Source organism: Muscardinus avellanarius (genome assembly GCF_963383645.1).
Source record: "Muscardinus avellanarius genome assembly, chromosome: 12".
Lineage (NCBI taxonomy): Eukaryota > Metazoa > Chordata > Mammalia > Rodentia > Gliridae > Muscardinus > Muscardinus avellanarius.
Window position 1 is genome coordinate 79,467,875 of NC_137798.1, and position 19,822 is coordinate 79,487,696.

At 43.1% G+C, this 19,822-nt stretch overlaps 2 protein-coding genes across 2 annotated transcripts in view; both read right to left on the reverse strand.

Annotated features, from left to right (window-relative positions):
• The window catches only part of MLH3 (mutL homolog 3), a gene marked incomplete at its 3' end in the record, with an annotated part of 59,430 nt that overhangs the window by 34,574 nt on the left and 5,034 nt on the right, over positions 1 to 19,822 (reverse strand). The gene's annotated exons all lie outside the window — the stretch shown is intronic.
• On the reverse strand, positions 4,928 to 17,555 carry ACYP1 (acylphosphatase 1; the record flags this gene model as incomplete). The annotated part of the gene is made up of 2 exons (XM_080708189.1): positions 4,928 to 5,143; positions 17,472 to 17,555. 2 exons carry the CDS (start codon positions 17,553 to 17,555, stop codon positions 4,928 to 4,930), a joined length of 300 nt encoding a protein of 99 aa, XP_080564315.1.

Below are 19,822 nucleotides of genomic sequence, written 5' to 3' on the forward strand. Positions count from 1 at the left end.
AAACTAGGAAAATTAGGGTTTATAATTGCAGAACTTCAGATACTTATTTCATTTTCTTTTCCTTTCATTATTCCTTTCTAAATCCTACATGCCCTAAAGTGAAATCATAATTATACTTGATGTTGACCCATACAGAAAGTATTCGAAATTCTAACCACTTCAGCATCAATACTGTTAATATTGAGGATAGAGTCCCAGGGGCATTCTACCTTGGAGCTACACCCCCAGCCCTATTATTTATTTATTTATTTATTTATTTATTTATTTATTTATTTATTTTGCAGTGCTGGGTATGGAACCCAGGGACATTCTATCTCTTGAGCTACATCCCCAGCCCTATTTTTTTCTTTATTTAGAAACAGGGTCTCACTGAGTTGCAAAGGATCTCAGTAAATAGTTGAGGCTGTCTGTGAACCTGTGATCCTCCTGTCTCAGCCTTGCAAGTGCTGAGATTGAATTCGTTATTTTACAAAGTATCTGAAGTATTTGGGAGGCTGAGACAAGAGGATCACAGGTTTGAGGACAGCTTCAGCAAATACTGGGCCTTTCATCAAACTAGTGAGACCCTGATTCAAATTAAATTGTAACAGGGAGCCAGGCTTGGTGGAGCACGCTAGTAATCACATTTGGAAGGCTGAGATTGAAGAACCCGGGTTCAGGCTCGCAAACAGCCTCAGCTACTTCGTGAGGCTCTTTGCAACTCACTGAAACTCTGTTTCAAAATAAAGAATAGAATAGTGTGTGGTGGCGCACACTTGTAATCTCAGCATTTGGGAGGCTGAGACAGGAGAATTGCAGTTTGAGGACACCCTCAGCTACTTAGTGAAGCCGTTTGCAATTCAGTGAGACCCTGTTTCAAAATAATGAAAAATAAGGCTGAGAGTGGAGCTCGGAGGTAGAATGCCCCTGGGTTCCATCCCCAGTAACACACACACGAATTTAAAAAAAGAAAAAAAGAAAAAAGAAAGAAAAAATAGGGCTGGGGGTGTAGCTCAGAGGTAGAATGTCCCTGGGTTCAATCACCAGTAGGGCAAAAACAAACAAAAAAACAAATTTAGCAGCCAGAAGCAAACGAGGGGTGAATTTTTTCTTCTTTTTTTAAGTCTTTGGCTTCCCAAGTACTGGGATTACAAATGTATGCCACCACGCCTGGCTACCATTTTTAATTTTCTAGAGGTACTGGGTATTGAACCCAGGGGCGTTCTACCTCTGAGCGGCACCCCCAGCCCTATTCTTTTATTGTGAAACAGGGTTTCACTAAGTTGCCGACGGCCTCACTAAATTGCAGAGGCTGGCCGTGAACTTACGATCCTCCAGCCTAAGCCTCCCAAGTACTGGGACTCCAGGCGTGCGCGCCACGCCCAGCCATTTAATAAATAACCTGATTAAACCCGATGCAGATGTCCTGATTGCCCCCGGTGTTTTCAGGACCCGCGGGCGCGCAGGGCCGGAGACCTCGGCGACCGCCTGGGCCCCGCACGCCCCGCGCCCTCGACTCCACTCGCGGCCGCGCGGGCCCGCGCCGGTGAAGGCCGGGCGTCGGAGCCCGCGGGCCCTGCGCACCTGGCTCCGGAAAACGGGCCTGCAGCGGCCACCTGATCCCTTCTGAGGTTAGAAGAGCTCCCGAGGACATCGTCTCGTCACGTCACCTCGAATCTTGCCTCATCAACGCCCAGACATCAACCGCCTTGAACGTCGGGTGCGCGCGCACCTCGGCTCGGGTGGGTGCGCGCGCACCTCGGCCCGGGCGGGCCCGCCAGCCCACGGGCATGCGCTTCCGTGCGCGAGCTCCCAGAGCGCGTGCGCATGCGCGCCAGGCGTCACCGCACTGGGAGCTCAGGCTTCCCCAAGTTCCTTCAATTCTGGCCTGTGAAAGGCTGTTTCTAGTAATCTTTACTTTTATTTTTGCCTTCCCTTTTTTCTCGTCTTTTTTCTCCTTTGAACGTACTGTTTCACTGAGTATATATTTTATTTATTTGCTTTTTGTATTCCCTCCCAAGAATGTAAACTTATACGAAGGTGGAAATTTTGTCAGTTTTTTTTTTTTGCAGTTGTGTCCCCATGGCCAAGAACAGTGCCTGGCCTATGGTAGACAGCGAATAATCCAGACAGAGCCTTCCACTTAGAATTAATGATTTTCAGAGCCAGAAAAGAATGAGGACATCAGGACTCTGTTCATTAACTTTTTTGGTATCTACCCAATGCCACTGCAGTTTCTTTCCCAACTGAAGGAGAACAGAACTCTTAAGAACACTAAAAGTAAATGTTCAGGGAATTGTTAACCGATCCTCAGTTTCTGTTTTCTGTCTTAGTTTCACTGAAACTTTTTTTTCTTTTTTTTTAATTGGAACAACCAGACTTTTGGGGCTGATGAAGCAAAATTCTGATTACTGCATATATTAGTTTGCTAAGGCTCCACGAACTGGGTGGCTTAAACAGCATTAGTTTATTTTCTTAGTGTCAGAAACTGTAAGTCTGAGATCAAAGTGCTGGCAAGGATGATTTCTTCTGAGGCCCCTTTTCCTTGGTTTGTAAATAGCTGTCTTCACATGGTCTTTTGTCTGTACACATACATATCTGTGTCCAAATTTCTTCTTTTCTAAGGACACTAGTCAGATTGGACTAGGGCCCACCCTACCAGCCTCAGTGTGTGTGTGTGTGTGTGTGTGTGTGTGTGTGTGTGTGTGTTACTAGGGATTGAACCCAGAGACACTCTACTTTCAAGGTACATCCCCAGCCCAATTTTCTTTCTTGTTTGGGAACAGGATCTCACTAGGTTGATGAAGAGTCTCACTACTTGCTGAGGCTGTCCTTGAACCTGTGTTCCCCCAGTCTCGGCCTCCCAAGTACTGGGATAGCAGCTGTGCACCACCACACCTGGCTTCTCAAACATTATCTCTTCAAGAGCCCCATTTCCAAATAGTTATTTTCAGAGGTACTTCAGCATATTAAGATTTCAGCATATGATGGGAGGGGTGTGAAATTCATCCCATAACATCACTTTACCAGAATTTCTTACCCTGAGGAAAGAAGTGACAGCAGAAATTTCAGAAAACTAAAAGTAATTAGTCCAAAACATCATTTGAACAGCTAACAAACTGAACTTGTGGCATTTGTTCTTCATAGCCATGAAATTTCCTGAGGAAAACTTCTTGGAAACCATTTAAAGAAATGATTCAAAGTAATTGCTTTCTTTTTCTTTCAGTCCTCTTTAAATTACCTCAAGATCTTCCTCCAACAAGTGTTTGCTGAGTAAATACCTCATTTTGACTCAAAAGCAGTTCATGGAACATTTAAAAAGTACCTTAGAGCCAGCCACGCGTTTGTAATCCCAGTACTTGGGAGGCTGAAACAGGAGGCTCACAGGTTCCCAGCAGCTTCAGCCACTTAGAAGGCCCTTCGCAACTTAGTGAAATCCTGCTTCAAAATAATGAAAGATAGGGTTGGAGCCAGGCGTAGTGGTACACACTTGTAAACCCAGCATTTGGGAAGCTAAAACAGGAGGATTGCAGTTAGTGGACAGCCTCAGCTACTTGTTAGGCCCTTTGCAACTCAGTGAGACCCTGTTTCAAAATAAAGAATAAATTGTAATCCCCGCCCTTGGGAGGCTTAAACAGGAGGATGGCACAGGTTCAAAGTCAGGCTCAGCTACTTACTGAGGCTCTCAGCAACTTAGTGAGATGAGACCCTGTTTCCAAATAAAATATAAAATAGGTCTGGGAGTATAGCCCGGAGGTAGAAAGCCCCTGGGTTCCAGCCCCAGTACCACCAAAAAAATAAAAGAATAAAAAATAGGGCTGGGGATGTAGCTCGAAGGTAGAATGCCTCTGGGTTCCATCCCTAGTACAAAAAAAAAAAAAAAAAAAAAAAAAAAGCAAGAAAGAAAAATAGGCTGGGAGTATAGCTCGGAGGTAGAATGCCCAAGTTCAATCCCCAGTTACACACACATACACACACACACACACACACACACACACACACACACACACACAGAGAGAGAAAGAAAGAAAGAATTATAAACTGGACATGGACCAGGCATGGTGGCACATGCTTGTAAGCCCAGCATTTGGGAGGCCAAGACAGGAAGATCAAGGTTCATAGACAGCCTCAGCTACTTAATGAGGCCTTTTGCAACTCAGTGAGACCCTGTTTCAAAATAAAGAATACAAAATAGCACTGGTGTGGTGGTGTATGCCTGTAATCCCAGTACTTGGGAGGCTGAGACAGGAGGGTTGCATATGTTTGAAGCCATCCTCAGTTACTTAGTGAGGCTTTCAGCAACTTAGTGAGGCCCTGTTTCCAAATAAAATATAAAAATAGGTCTGGGAGTATAGCCCAGAGGTAAACTGCCCCTGGTACCACACATACAAAAAATAAAAATAAAAAAATATATATATAAAAAATAGGGCTGGTAGTGTAGCTCAGAGGTAGAATGCCCCTGGGTTCCATCCCTAGTACCTCGAATATAAATAAATAAATAAATAAATAAATAAAAACTGGACATGGTGGTATATGCTTGTAATCCCAGTACTTGGGAGGCTGAGACAGGAGGATCGCAGGTTCGAGACAACCTCAGCAATTTAGCAACACTCTCAGCAACTTAATGAAACCCTTCTTCCAAATAAAAAATAAAATAGGGCTGTTATATAACTTGGAGGTACAATGCCCCAGGTTTAATCCTAAGAACCACCAAGAAAACAAAACAAACAAAAAAGATCCATAATCAGAAGATTCTGATGTGTTTTTATTGATTAGAATTGTGTACAGCTGTAGTAGTCCTTCCATCATACATGTAATATTCAGTAACATTCAAATATCTGATGATAAAATAACTTACTGACAAACTCTAATATTGAACACAGAATAGTTCTAGTAACAATAAAAATAAAAATAGTGAGTTTTTCTTGGAAAAGATAAATTGAGGCCATTACTTTACAATTTGGAAATCTGAGTAATCCAACTTTAAGATGACTTTCTCATTGTTGAAGTTTGCTCTGTCAATGTGTGACTTGGGACTTCCTCTTGTCTGAAGCCATTCCTGCATAGGACGCACCTTGGAGATGGGACCTTGCAATTGTCCTTGCACCGTGCCCCGGTCAGTGTTCTGGACCCAGCCTACCAATCCTAGTTTTTTACCCTCAGCCTAAGGTGAAGGAAAAAAGAGAGAGAAAGAAAGAGATCCAGTGAGATTAAACAAAACAAAGTGAGACTATAATCTGTTGCCAGAATCTTGGCCTAGAATCAAGCCACTGGAACTAATTTGATATTGTCCAGAAAAGTCAAAACAGAAAGACAGCAAGGAGGATCTCATTGCTGACCTTAACATCAAGTATTGGCCACTTGGCTCCACTTCCTTCTTCTACTCTATAAAACCCAGGCATGAGAATTTTCACTCTGTAGTAAGTTTGGTTAAGTACTAAAGACTTGAGTATAAAACAGATGCTTTCAAAAGGATCCCCTAAGGCTGGTTGCTTTTAGAATACTGGGTTGTATCTTATTCATTTTTGCTTCTCTTAATCAAGAACCTATTGGGTATGCTAAATGGAAAAAGCATGAAGTTATCTGATCTTTCCTTTCATATATATATATATATATATATATATATATATATATATATATATATACTGAGAATTGAACTCATGGGCACTCTACCTCTGAGCTACATACCCATCCCATCCCTATTTTATTTTTATTTTGAAATAGGGTCTCACTAGGTTGATGAGAGTCTTACGACTTGTTAAGGTTATCCTCAAACCTTTGATCCTCCTGTCTCAGACTCCCAAGTACTGGGATTAAGGGTACCACCACACTGGCTTCCCTTTGTCTTTAACAAGGCCACACCTAAACAAATCCAGATGACTTAGTGTCCATTATCTCTTTAAGGATCATTAGAGATTATTTCACAATTTCCTGAGCAACTCCATCTATTGTTTTTACTATAGAAAAACTAACCCATCATGTGTAGGGTGCATCCAAAGCCCACTTTCTGTCATCCTAGAGGAGGAAAGCAGCTGTGATCAGCCTCTAAACACTAGGCTTTCATGGGATTACATAACTCTTAGGTTTTCACTTGACTTTCTTCTCTTCTGTCTAAATAATCACAATGTCCTTAAAGTTGAATAAACTTATGAAAACCAACAAAACATGATAGTGGCTTTTTTTTCTTTCAGCCTTCTCAGTATTCTTTCTTTTAAGTCATTAAGCTGTGGTAAGGCAGAACATTTAAGAAAGGTAGCAGTGTTTTAGAGATAATTTTATTTTTGTACAGACATGCAATTAAGATATTATAAAAGTCATACAAAATTAAGATAACAGAAAAGTCAATGATTAGCCAGGCGTGGTGGCGCACACTTGTAATCCTGGCATTTAGGAGGCTGAGACAGAAGGACTGCAGTTTGTAGCCAGCCTTAGCTACTTAGGCCCTTTGCAACTCAGTGAGACACTGTTTCAAAATAAAGAATAAAAAATAGGGCTGGGAGCTGGGCATGGTGGTGCACGCTTGTAATCCCAGCATTCAGGAGGCTGAGACCAGAGGATCATGGATCGCAGACAGCATCAGCTACTTAGTGAGGCCCTCTGAAACTTAGTGAGACCCAGTTTCAAAATAAAGAATAAAAAATAGGGCAGGGGGTGTAGCTCAGAGATAGAATGCCCCTGGGTTCCATCCCCAGACTCATTAAAAAAAATTAGCGCTGGGGTATTGCTCGAAGGTAGAATGCTCCTGGGTTCCACCCCCAGTACTGCCAAAAAAAAAAAAAAAAAAAAGAAAAGAAAAGAAAAATCATTAATTGCTCATGTGATCTATCTAATAGAAAGGGTTGGATTACAACAGAAAATGGAAGTTAACATAACTACATTAACTACATGTCCAAATGCCAGAGTACTGACCAAGTAAATGAGAGAAATTGCTAGAGTTTGCCAAAGAAATTATTATGCAAAGAAAAAAGTGTGATGAGGAACTGAAGAATTCATCAATTCAGTTATGTTCAAAGCAAAGACATATTTTCATAATGAACAAAAGCTACTTCAGTCAATTTCATTTGAAGGAATAGAAGAAGGAATGAAAAAATAGGAGACACCTACCTACAGCATGCATCACTAAATGCTAGAAAACATAAAAGAAGAATGCAGAGAATGGATTTTGAGACTCTACAGTCAACAGACTAACAAATGTACTCTTCTGCTTCAAATTAATATAGGGGAGCTGGCAGTCTCTAGTTCTTAAGAGTTACCATATATAGTAAATAGCCATCAGAATGATTCTGCAGTTTTGAGCAGAGAGGTTATAATAGTCAGATCTTTAAATTGCAACGTGATTTATCTTCTGAACTCCTAAGGAATGAACAAAATACTTCAAAATTTGACTGGTGTTGAGAATAGAAATTTCCTCAGGTTTTATTTGTGCAATTCTGTTTGCCCCCTCCCTTGTACTTAGGATTGATCCCAGGGGCATTCCATTTCTGAGCCACACCCCCACCTATTTTATTTTTTTGTTTTGAAACGGGGTCTCGCTGGGCGTGGTGACACATGCTTGTAATCCCAGCGCTTGGGAGGCTGAGATAGGAGGATCACACAGGTTAGAAGCCAGCCTCAGCTACTGAGTGAGGCTCTCAGCAACTTAGTGAGACCCTGTTCCCAAATAAAGTATAAAATAGGTCTGGGAGTATAGCCGGGAGGTAGAAAAGCCCCTGGGTTCTACCCCCAGTACCACAAAAAAAAAAAAAGAAAAGAAAGAAAGAAAGAGAGAAAGAAAGAAAGAAAGAGAGAGAGAAAGAAAGGAAGGAAGGAAGGAAGGAAGGAAGAAAGAGGGTCATGCCAGGAGTGGTGGTGCACACTTATAATCCCAGCATTTGGGAGGCTGAGATGGGAGGATCACAGTTCGCCAACAGCCTCAGCTACTTAGTGAGGCCCTCTGCAACTCAGTGAGACCCTGTTTCAAAATAAAGAATAAAAAATTGGGCAGGGGGTGTAGCTCAGAGGTCAAATGCCTCTGGGTTCCATCCCCAGACCCGGAAAAAAAAAAAAAAAAGGAAAGAAAAGAAAGAAAAAAGAAACAGGGACTCACTAAATTGCTGAGGCTTGCCTTGAACTTGCGTGATCCTTCTGTCTCAGCCTCCCAAGTACTGGGATTACAGGGGTGTGCTAGCACATCTGGCTCAGTTCTTGTTTGGTTTTTGTGGTATTGAGGGGGTAGAAGAGAAGTAGGCAGGTAGGGAAGAGGCCTCAGTAGAAAAAAACTTAATTTCCTGAGGGGCATTGAATACTAATTAACTTCCGCTCCTAAAAAGAGACCAGCCCTTCCAGGGTTCAGAGATAAGAATGACCAAAGCTTCACAAAACCACCTGCTTACTAATCAACAAACCCAAGAGACATCACTGGAGCAAGTCTGATACCTCTACTGAAAGAAGGAGACCCCTCAATGACATGCAAATACCCTACGCAAATTTTAAGAACTGCTTCCCAGACTCCAACCAACAGAGGACATGCGGACATATATAAACCCCTAGACCAGTCACCAGGATGGTTACCCACTCTGGGAACCCCTCCCCGTTGGGGAGCTTTTCTCTCTCAGGTCGCGTTAGCTTTGAGAGAAGGTGGGGTGCAATTGAAGGCACTTGGCCCGGGATACACTTAGGTAGTGACTTGAAGGCCTCCACTGGACATCAAGGCTGACCAGGGCCCCTAGGGGTGACCTGCACTTCTTTTCTGGCAGATTGCGTGGACTCTGGGAGAAAGCAGCTTGCAACTGAAGGCACTTGGCCCAGGTTACACTTGGGTAGTGACCTGAAGGCAGCTGCTGGACATCAGAGCCCCAATTGCCCTTAGGGGTGTTCGGCCACTTTTTCCTATTCCCTGTTGCTTCCAATAAACCTTTTACTCCCCTTCCTGCAGTCTGCGGGTGTCATTCTTAGCTCACCGCAGACAAGAATCTGGTAAGGAAACGCGGAGTTTCTTTTCAAGAAACCCTGTTTCAGTATTAAACCCAGGGAAATTCTACCTCTAAGCTAAACCCCCAACCCTATTTTAATTTTGAAACAGGGTCTCAATAGGTTGATAAGAATCTCACTTGCTAAGGCTGTCCTTAAACCTGTGATCTCCTGTTTCAGCCTCCCTAGTATTGGTATTATAGGCATGTGCCACCACTCTTGGCTCCTGGGTTTTTTTGTTTTGTTTTCTTCATTACTACGGATGGAACCCAGGGTCATTCTACCTCTCAGCTACAACCCTACCCCTATTTTTTATTCTTTATTTTTTGAAACAGAGTCTCACTAAGTTGCAGAGGGTCTCACTAAGTAGCTGAAGCTGGCTGTGAACCTGCAATCCTTCTGTCTGGGCCTCCCAAGTACTGGGATTACAAGTGTGCACCACCATTCTGGGTTCTGTTCTTATTTTTTAAGCATAGCATAATGTTGCTGATTTATGTTCAGTTTTGAGTATCTATCTAAATGAATAAACGACTGTTTTTTAAAAAATTAAAAAGCCGGATGTGGAGGTGCACGCTTGTAATCCCAGCATTCAGGAGGCTGAGACCAGAGGATCGCGGTTCACGGACAGCCTTAGCTACTTAGTGAAGCCCTCTGCAACTCAGTGAAACCCGGTTTCAAAATAAAGAATAAGCCGGGCGTGGTGGCGCACGCTTGTAATCCCCGCGCTTGGGAGGGGGAGACAGGAGGATCACGCAGGTTCAAACCAGCTGTGCTGGCGTAAGAGACCCTGTTTCAAAAATATAAAATAGGTCTGGGAGTGTAGCCCAGAGGTAGAAGGGCTTCCAGGAACCCAGTATCACCAAAAAAAAAAAAAAAAAGAATAAAAAAATAGGGCAGGGGGTGTAGCTCGGAGGTTGAATGCCCCTGGGTTCCATCCACAGACCCGCAAAAACAAAACAAAACAAAACAAAACCTTCAGAAAGCTAATTCTGGGGTGGGGATATGGCTCAGTGGCAGAGCATTTGCCTACCAAGAGTTCAAAATCAGCAAGGCCCAGGGTTCAAATCCCAATAAAACACACACACACACACACACACACACACACACACACACACCCCTCTACCTTATAGCTGTATTTCTGCTTTCACAGTCATCAGATTTTTTTTTCTGACAGTTTAAGAAATATAATCACTAACTCTAGTTTGTAATATAAAAAGAAAGTGCTCTCGCCGGGCGTGGTGGCACACGCTTGTAATCCCTGCGCTTGGAAGGCTGAGACAGGAGGATTGCACAGGTTTGAAGCCAGCTTCAGCTACTTAGTGAGGCTCTCAGAAAAACTTAGTGAGACTCTGTTTCCAAATAAAATATAAAATAGGTCTGGGAGTATAGCCCAGAGATAGAAAGGCTCTGGGTTCTACCCCCAGTACCACCAAAAAAAAAAAAAAAAAAAAAGTCCCCTCAAATCAATAACCTAAAATTCTACCTACGACGTGAGAAAAAGAGCAAACTAAAAGTAAACCAAGCCAAAAGAAGGAAATAAAAACTGGAACAGAATAAAGAATAGAAAAAAAAAAAACAATAAAAAGAAAACTTAGTTCTTGGAATAGAGCAACAAAATTGAAAACCTTTAGCTAGAATAATCAAGAAAAGGCAGAAGGCTCAAATTACTAAAATCAGAAATAGAAGGAGAGATATTACTACCAGACTTACAAAAAAAGGGAATATGAAAAATTATATGCCAACAAATTACATAACTTCAAGAAAAGATCCCTAGAAAGACAAACTGAATCAAAAAGAAATAGAAAGAGCTATACACACCTATAATCTCAATATTTGGAGAGCTAAAAAATGAAGAATTCAGCAACTTAGCAAGACTCTGTTTCAAAATTTAAAAATAGCTGGGCATGGTAGTGCATGCTTGTAATCCCAGTACTTCAGAGGCCGACAGGAGGATCACAGGTTCAAGGCCAGCCTCAGCTACTTATTGAGGACCTTTGCAACTTACTGAGACCATATTTGAAAATAAAGAACAGCTGGACGTGGTGGCAGATGCTTGTAATCCCAGCATTTGGGAGGTTGAGACCGGATGATCACGGTTCAGTCTCAGATACTTAGTGAGGCCCTTTGCAACTCATTGAGATCCGGTTTCCAAATAAAGAACAAAAAATAGGGCTGAGGGTGTATCTTGGAGGTAGAATACCCCTGGGTTCCATCCCCAGTTCTAAAAAAAAATAGGGCTGGGTTGTAGGTCTGAGGTAGAATGCCCCTGTGTTCAATCCCCTGTCTGTCTGTCTGTCTGTCTGTCTGTCTCTCTCTCTCTCTCTCTCTCTCTCTCTCACACACACACACACACACACACACACACACACACACACACACTAGAAATGAAAAATCTGAAAAGAAAATTATATAACAAAAGGAAACACTTCCTGATTTATTCTATTAATGTGGCATTATCCTCATAACAAAACCAAAGACATCACAAGAAAAGAAAACCATAGACCATCATCTTTATGAACATAGAAGCAAAAATCAACTAAATATTAGCAAACCAAACTGAGTAACATATAAAAAGGATTACACTACACAATAAACTAGGATTTATGTTAGTAAGTTGGTTGGACATAGAAAAAGTAATCCACTTAATATAGCATATTAATAAAAAAACACAAACTGTAAGATATCTCAATAAATGGCAAAAAAAAAAGTATTTGACAAAATCCACTATCCCTTTATGATAAAAACACGCAACACACTTATAATCCCAGTACTTGGAAGGCTGAGACAGCAGGATCTCAGTTCGAGGACAGCCTCAGCTACTTAGTGAGGCTCTTGGAAACTCAGTGAGACCTTGTTTCAAAAAAATAAAGAATAACACTTGTAATCCCCTCTTGGGAGGCTGAGACAGGAGGATCGCACAGGTTCAAAGCCAGCCTCAGCTACTGAGTGAGGCTCTCAGCAACTCAGTGAGACCCTGTTTCCAAATAAAAATATAAAATAATCTGGGAGTATAGCCCAGAGGTAGAAAGCCCCTGGGTTCCACCCCCAGTACAAAGAAAGAAAGAAAGAAAGAAAGAAAGAAAGAAAGAAAGAAAGAAAGAAAGAAAAGGAAGGGGGAAAGGAAGGGAAGGAAGGAAGGAAGGAAGGAAGAAAGGAAAGAAAGAAAGAAAGAAAGAAAGAAAGAAAGAAAGAAAGAAAGAAAGAAAGAAAGAAAGAAAGAAAGAAGGAAAAGGGTTGGGGGTGTAGCTCGGATATAGAATGCCCCTGGGTTCCATTCCCAGTATGGCAAAAACAAAACAAAACAAAACAAAACAACCACTCAACAAATGCCGGGCATGGTGACACAAGCTTATATTCTCAGTACTTGGAAGTCTGAGAGGAGGATCACAGGTTTGAAACCAGCCTCAGCAACTTAGTGAGGCTCTCAGTAATTTAGAACCTGTTTTTTAAAAAAAGGCCAGGCGTGGTGGCGCACGCTTGTAATCCCCAAGCTTGGGTGGAGGAGACAGGAGGATCGCCCAGGTTCGAAGCCAGCCTCTCTGGCTTAAGAGACCCTGTTTCCAAATAAAAATATAAAATAGGTCTGGGAGTGTAGCCCAGAGGTAGAAGGGCCTCCAGAAACCCCAGTACCACCAAAAAAAAAAAAAAAAAAGGAATAAAATAGGGCTGGGGGTGCAGCTCAGAGATTCCCTTAAATTCCCTTAAATTCAATCCCCAATACCAAAAATAAAAAATAAAAAGGTCTGAGGGGAGCTTAGTGGTAGAATGCCTCTGGGTTTAATTCTCAGTAAGACACACACACCCACACACAAATTTTTTTAAAAAGAAGAAAATGAAGCTGGGCATGGTGGCGCATGCTTGTAATCCCTGCACTTGGGAGGCTGAGATAGGAGGATCATGCAGGTTCAAAGCCAGCTTCAGCTACTTAGTGAGGCTCTCAGAAACTTAGTGAGACCCTGTTTCCAAATACAATATAAAATAGGTCCGGGAGTATAGCTCAGAGGTAGAAAGCCCCTGGGTTCTACCCCTAGTACCACCAAATAAAAAATAATAATAAAAATAAAAAGAAGAAAATGCTGACACCTCGTATATGGATGAATCTTCAGCATATTATCTTTAAGTGAAATGACCAATCACAAAAGGGCATATAGTGTATAGTTCCAATTATGAATAGATGAATTCAAAAATAGGGAATGATTGGCAAGGGCTGGATAGAAGGGGAAAAGGGAGTTATTGGTTAATGGGTACAGAGCATCAGTTTTATACTATAAAAAGCGTCTGGAAATGTATCCTTGTAATGGTAGCATAACAATGTATAACTCTAGTTAGGAACACTGAATTGTATATTTAAAGATAGTTTAGGCCAGCATGCTTGTAATCCCAGTATTTGGGAGGCTGAGACAAGAGGATTCCAGTTCATGAACAGCCTCAGCTACTACTTAGTGAGGCCTTTTGCAACTCAGTGAGACCCTGTTTCAAAATAAAGAATAAAAAACAGGGCTGAGGTGTCTCTCGGAGGTACAATGCCCCTAGGTTACATCTCCAGTACCGTAAAATAAATAAATAAATATTTAAAATATAGGGCTGGGAGCCAGGCGTGGTGGCGCATGCTTGTAATTCAGCATTCAGGAGGCCGAGACCGGAGGATCATGGTTCGAGACTGGAGGATCATGGTTCGCGGACAGCCTCAGCTACTTAGTGAGGCCCTCTGCAACTCAGTGAGACCCAGTTTCAAAATAAAGAATAAGCCGGGCATGGTGGTGCACGCTTGTAATCCCCACACTTGGGAGGCAGAGAGAGGAGGATTGCGCAGGTTCAAAGCCATCTGCGCTAGCTTAGGAGAGCCTGTTTCCAAATAAAAAATGTATATATATATATAAATACGTCTGGGAGTGTATCCTGGAGGCAGAAGGGCTTCCAGGAACCCCAGTACCACCAAAAAAAAAAAAAAAAAAAAAAAGAAAAAGAATAAAAAAACAGGGCAGGGGGTGTAGCTCAGAGGTCAAATGCCCCTGGGTTTCATCCCCAGAGCCACAAAAAAATAAAAATTAAAAATTAAATAAAGTAAAATATAGGGCTGGGGATTAGCTCAGAGTTAGAATGTCCCTGGGTTCCATCCCTGGTACCACACACACAAAAAAAAATAGACTAAGAAATAGGTCTGGAGGTGTAGCTCAGAGGTACAATGCCCCTGGGTTCCATTCCCAGTACTGAAAAAAAAAAAAAAAACAAAAACAAAAACAAAAACAAAAAACAGCCAGGCATGGTGGCGCATGCTTGTAATCCTAGCATTTGGGAGGTTGAGACAGAAGGATCGCAGTTCACGAATATCCTCAGCTACTACTTAGTGAGGCTCTTTGCAACTCAATAAGACCCTGTTTCAAAAAATAAAAAGATTAAGATTAAGCTGGGCATGGTGGGGCACGTTTGTAATCCCAACATTTGGGAGGCTCAGACAGGAGGATCATGGTTCAGGGACAGCCTCAGCTACTTAGTGAGGTCCTTTGCAAATCAGTGAGACCGTTTCAAAATAAAAAATAAAAAACAGGGCTGGCCGGGCGTGGTGGCGCACGCTTGTAATCCCCGCGCTTGGGAGGCTGAAACAGGAGGATCGCACAGGTTCGAAGCCAGCCTCAGCTACTGAGTGAGGCTCTCAAAAACTTAGTGAGACCCTGTTTCCAAATAAAAAGTATAAAATAGGTCTGGGAGTATAGCCTGGAGGTAGAAAGCCTCTGGGTTCCACCCCCAGTACCACCAAAAAAAACAGGGCTGGGGTCTCTTGGAGGTACAATGTCCCTGGGTTACATCTCCAGTACTGCAAAATAAATAAATAAATAAATAAATAAATAAATAAATAAATATTTAAAAAATAGGGCTGGGATTAGCTCCGAGTGTGAATTCTCCTGGGTTCCATCCCCAGTACTGCAAAAAAAAAAAAAAAAAAAAAAAAAAAAATCAACTTAATAAAAGCCAGGCGTGGTGGCACACACTTGTAATTCCAGCATTTGGGAGGTTGAGACAGAAGGATCGTGGTTGAGGGACAGCCTCAGCTACTACTTAGTGAGCCCCTTTGCAACTCACTGAGACCCTCTTTCAAAATAAAGAAAAATAGGGCTAGGAGTGTAGCCTAGAGGTAAAATGCCCCTGGGTTCCATCCCCAGTACCACTAAAAAAAAAAAAAGTAATAAAAAAATATAGGGCTAGGGTGTAGCTCAGAGGTAGAATGCTCCTGGGTTCAATCTCCAGCAAAACACACACACACACACACACACACACACACACGGGCAGTTTCCCTAATATTGCCAAATATCAACATTTGTTTTTCTGAATTCTTTTATTGTGTCTCTAAACTGGGAGGGGTACAGGTAGAGAAAAATGGGCCATACCATCTGCTCCCTTTCCCTCAATAGCTGCTTCCTCTCCATTGACAAAGCACAGGGGCTTAGCCTGCACTGGCAGCAAAGCTAACTGGAACACTGCTCTTGCTGTGACTTTCAGCAATTCTTTTACCAACAGGCGCTTCACATATGAGTATGAAACAGGAAGAAATGATTTACAAATAATTAGAAAACATAAACAGTATTAACAACTGCCATTCCTATTTCAAAGATTCACGTTTAAATTTTTAGTACCACAATTGATACTTGGAAGATTTTATAGTCATTATTATCTGTAGAGCTGGACATATTGGAAGGCATTAGCCTGATATCTCCCTACAGAAGGCAGAAGGGATATTAAGATTGTACTTGGATGTGCATGTTAAGGGAAGATTAGGGACACTAAAGCAGAAGTAGAGGCTGCTAAGAGTTTATCCCTTCAAATTCTTTCTACTATAATAGAAGAAATACCAGATCCACATTCAGTGCTACCTTTTTAACCTTTTTTTTTTTTTTTTTTTTTTTAGCGGTACTGGGGATGGAACGTAGAGGCATTCTATCTATGAGCTACACCCTCAGCCCTATTTTTTATTCTCTTTATTTTGAAACAGTCTCATTGAGTTGCAGAGGGCCTAAACAGTAGCTGAGGCTGTCCTCGAACCTGATCCTCCTGTCTCAGCCTCCCAAATGCTGGGTTTACAAGCGTGCGCTAACCATGCCCTGTTCAGTGCTACCTTTTCTTGCTCTGAAATGTGTGTGTGTTACTGAGAATTAGACCCTGTGTGTGTACTGAGAATTGGACCCTGGGTTTATTCTACCTCTGAGCAATACCCCAACCTTTTTAAAATTATTTATTTGGTACTGGGGACTGAACCCAGGAACATTATGCCTTCAAGCTACACCTCAAATCTTTTTATTTTTTAAACAGGATCTCACTAAGTTGCTGACTCAGCCCCCCCCCCCCCAGTATTGGGATTACAGGTGGGCATCACTGGCCCTTGGTGGATAAGTTGATTTTTTTTTTTTTGCTTGTTTTTGTGGTACTAGGGATGGAACCTGGGGGCATTCTACCTCCAAGCTACACTTCCAGCCCTATTTTACTTTTTATTTTGAAACAGGGTCTAAGTTGCAGAGAGCCTTACAAAGTTGCTGAGGCTGGCTATGAACCTGTGATCCTCCTGTATCAGCCTTCCAAGTACTGGGATTACAAGCATGTGCCACCAGGTCCAGCTTTAGTCTCACTACTTGATGAAGCTGTCCTTGAACCTGGGATCCTCCTGTCTCAGTCTTCCAAGTACTGGGATTACAGATGTGCATCACCATGTCCAGCTGAATGTTCTTAAAAATCAAAAGAAGGCCGAGCATGGTGGTGCATGCTTGTAATCCTAGCATTCGGGAGGGGGAGACCCGAGGAAAGTGGTTCCCGGACAGCCTCAACCACTTAGTGAGGCCCTTCAAAACTCAATGGAACCCTGTTTCAAAAAATTTTAAAAAGGCCCGGGGTGGTGGCATATGCTTGTAATCCCTGCCCTTGGGATGTGGAGATAGGAGGATCGCGCAGGCTTGAAGCCAGCCTCTCTGGCTTAAGAGACCCTGTTTCCAAATAAAAATATAAAATAGGTCTAGGAGTGTAGCCCAGAGGTAGAAGGGTCTCCAGGAACCCCAATACCACCACCAGAAAAAAAAAAAAAGGCTAAGAAATAGGGCTGGGAGTGTAGCTTGGAGGTAGAATGCCCCTGGGTTCCATTCCCAGTACTAAAGAGAAAAAGAAAAAAAAAAAAAAAAAAACTAAAAGAAAAAGGAAGTAAGTGTTGGGAGATAGAGACATAAAAGACCTGTGAAGATAATGTAGTAGCTGTGAGTGAAGCAATTACACAATTTACATAAATATGAGTTCATCTAGGTGCCATCTCGTGGATCATCAGTAACTTTCCTATAGCAGATGTGATTTGATTTGATGATACCATAACAAAGCAAATTCGGGATATTGCCCTTCAGAAGAGAAAACGATCATTAATCTGTGTGTCTGGACACTCAGATACCAATACCTCTCTGTCATTCAGTTACCATTCTTCCAGCTTCTTCCAGTTCACATGTCAGAAAACACATCTCCTGTTCCCATGCTTTTAAACCTAGGTATGTCCCCAAAGTCTGTAGGCCACATACCTGAGTGTACTTGCGGAAAAACACGCCTTGCACCTTCCCAAAAATTTCATAATCCACTGATACCAAGGTGTCACCTTCTGCCATGCTCAAACCTGTCGGAGGCCAAGAAGTCAGACAAGTAAGGGACTACCCGAAAGCCCCAATCCTGAGGCAGAAAGGCCACACCCGCACGTCTCCATCCATCACCACGGCCACCTCTCCAAAGTCCCCCAACTACGAACAGCAAGCGAGTGGTTCTGAGTGGACGGCAGCGCGCGAAGCTCAGGAAGACAGCTGGCCAGGGCGCCCCGCTCTCCCGCCGCGGAGCTCGTCGGGGCGGTTACCTGCTAGCCAATTCCCTCCTCACGTCAAAGCCGGTCCCGCCCCCTCCCATCCATTCCTCTCCCCACGCGGCCACCAGATCCCTTTCCACTAACACTTAGGGTCTGACGGGCGCGCCTACAGGGCCCTCTCCCCGGTTCCTCGTCCTCGCCTCTCGGCACCGACCACACAGGGAACCATCAAACCAACCGCCAGCCCGCAAACCGCCGCTCCCGGAAGTTCAGACCGCGGCTCCTCCCTCGCTACCTCGCTGTCCATCACCGCTTCCTGACCAATCAGAGGTGGCGCCGTGACCTTGAGCCCGCCCAGAAGGCAGGGGTTCAGGACGCGGTGGTCCCTACACCTAGAGAGCCTCGGCTTGGGGGTCTGTCCAGGGACTGGCTGACCGACGCAGACCCAGCCCGACACCCACCTCAAGCACTAAGCGCACCCCTCTTCTTATTTTCTAGTAGGAAGAAAGGACTAAACGAAGAAGCTCGTGGGATATATTCACTCCTGTTGACTGAGCCTCCAGATACCAAGCACCGTTATAGGTGGTAGAACTGCATTAAATGAACACATTATAATCGTGCCCTGCGGGAGCTTAAATCCTGGAGATGGGAGACAGACAAGAAACGCTAAAGCCGAGCATGGTGGCGCACGCTTGTAATCCCAGTATTTGGGAGGCTGAGACTGGAGGATCACGGTTCGTGGACAGCCTCAGCTACTTAGTGAGGCCCTATGCAACTCAGTGAGACCCTGTTTCAAAATAAAAAATAAAAAATAGGGCAGGGGGGTGTAGCTTGGGGGTCGAATGTCCCTGGGTTCCACCCTCAGACCCACCAATAAGAAAGAAAGAAAAGAAGAAAAGAAAGAAAGACAAATCATAAATGAACAGAACACATACAACAGTGTGTGTGTGTGTGTGTGTGTGTGTGTATGGTATCGGGAATTGAACCCAGGGGCATTCTACCTCCAAGTCACCTCAAATCCTATTATTATCATCATCATTATTATTGTTATTATTATTCTTGTTATTGTTATTATTACTATTACTCTGTGTGTGTGTGTGTGTGTGTGTGTGTGTAGTTCTGGAGATGGGATCCAGGGGCATCGTTTTAGGTCTGAGCTACACCCCCAGGCTTATTTTATTTTGAAACAGGGTCTCACTAAATTCCTGAGGCTGGCCTTGAACTTGTGATCCTCCTGTCTCAGCCTCCCAAGTACTGGGATTACAGGTGTGTACCACCATGCCCAGTTTTTATTTGTGTGTGAGAGAGGGTGTACTAGGGATTGAATCCAGGGCATTCTACCTTGAGTTACCGCCATCCTCCAGTCTCAGCCTCCCAAATGCTGGGATTACAAGTGTGCACTGCCACGCCCAATTCATTTTTAAATTTTGAGAAGCAGGGTCTTGTTAAATTGCTGAGGCTGGCCTTGAACTTGCATCTCAGCCTCCCAAGTACTGGGAATGCAGATGTGCTTCATCATGCTAGGCTTACATACAACCTTTCCATCCTGATTTTTCTTTCAGTTCTCTTCCAATTTGGGGTCATGCCTAATCTGGCCCTAACAGCAGGAAAGATAAATGCACAGGACATCCTGGTAAAAATGATTTCTCCTGGGCTTCTGGAAGATGCCCACCAGAGTTTACTAAGAAAATGCTTAAATAAGCCAGGAGTGGTGGCACACGCTTGTAATCCCAGCACTTGGGAGGCTGAGACAGGAGGATTGCACAAGTTTGAAGCCAGCCTCAGCTACTTAGTGAGGCTCTCAGCAACTTAGTGACACTCTGTTTCCAAATAAAATATTTTAAAAAAATAGGTCTGGGAGTATACCCGGAGGTAGAAAGCCCCTGGATTCCACCCCCAGTACCACACACACACACACACACACACACACACACACACACACACACACATGCTTAAATAATTAACTAAATAAATAAAGCACGCACACAAGGAAATAACTCATGGCTCCAGGATCTCAACTGACTCCATCTAAGCCAAAGAACCAAACCGCACACATTTATTTTTTGAGAAAAGAAAATT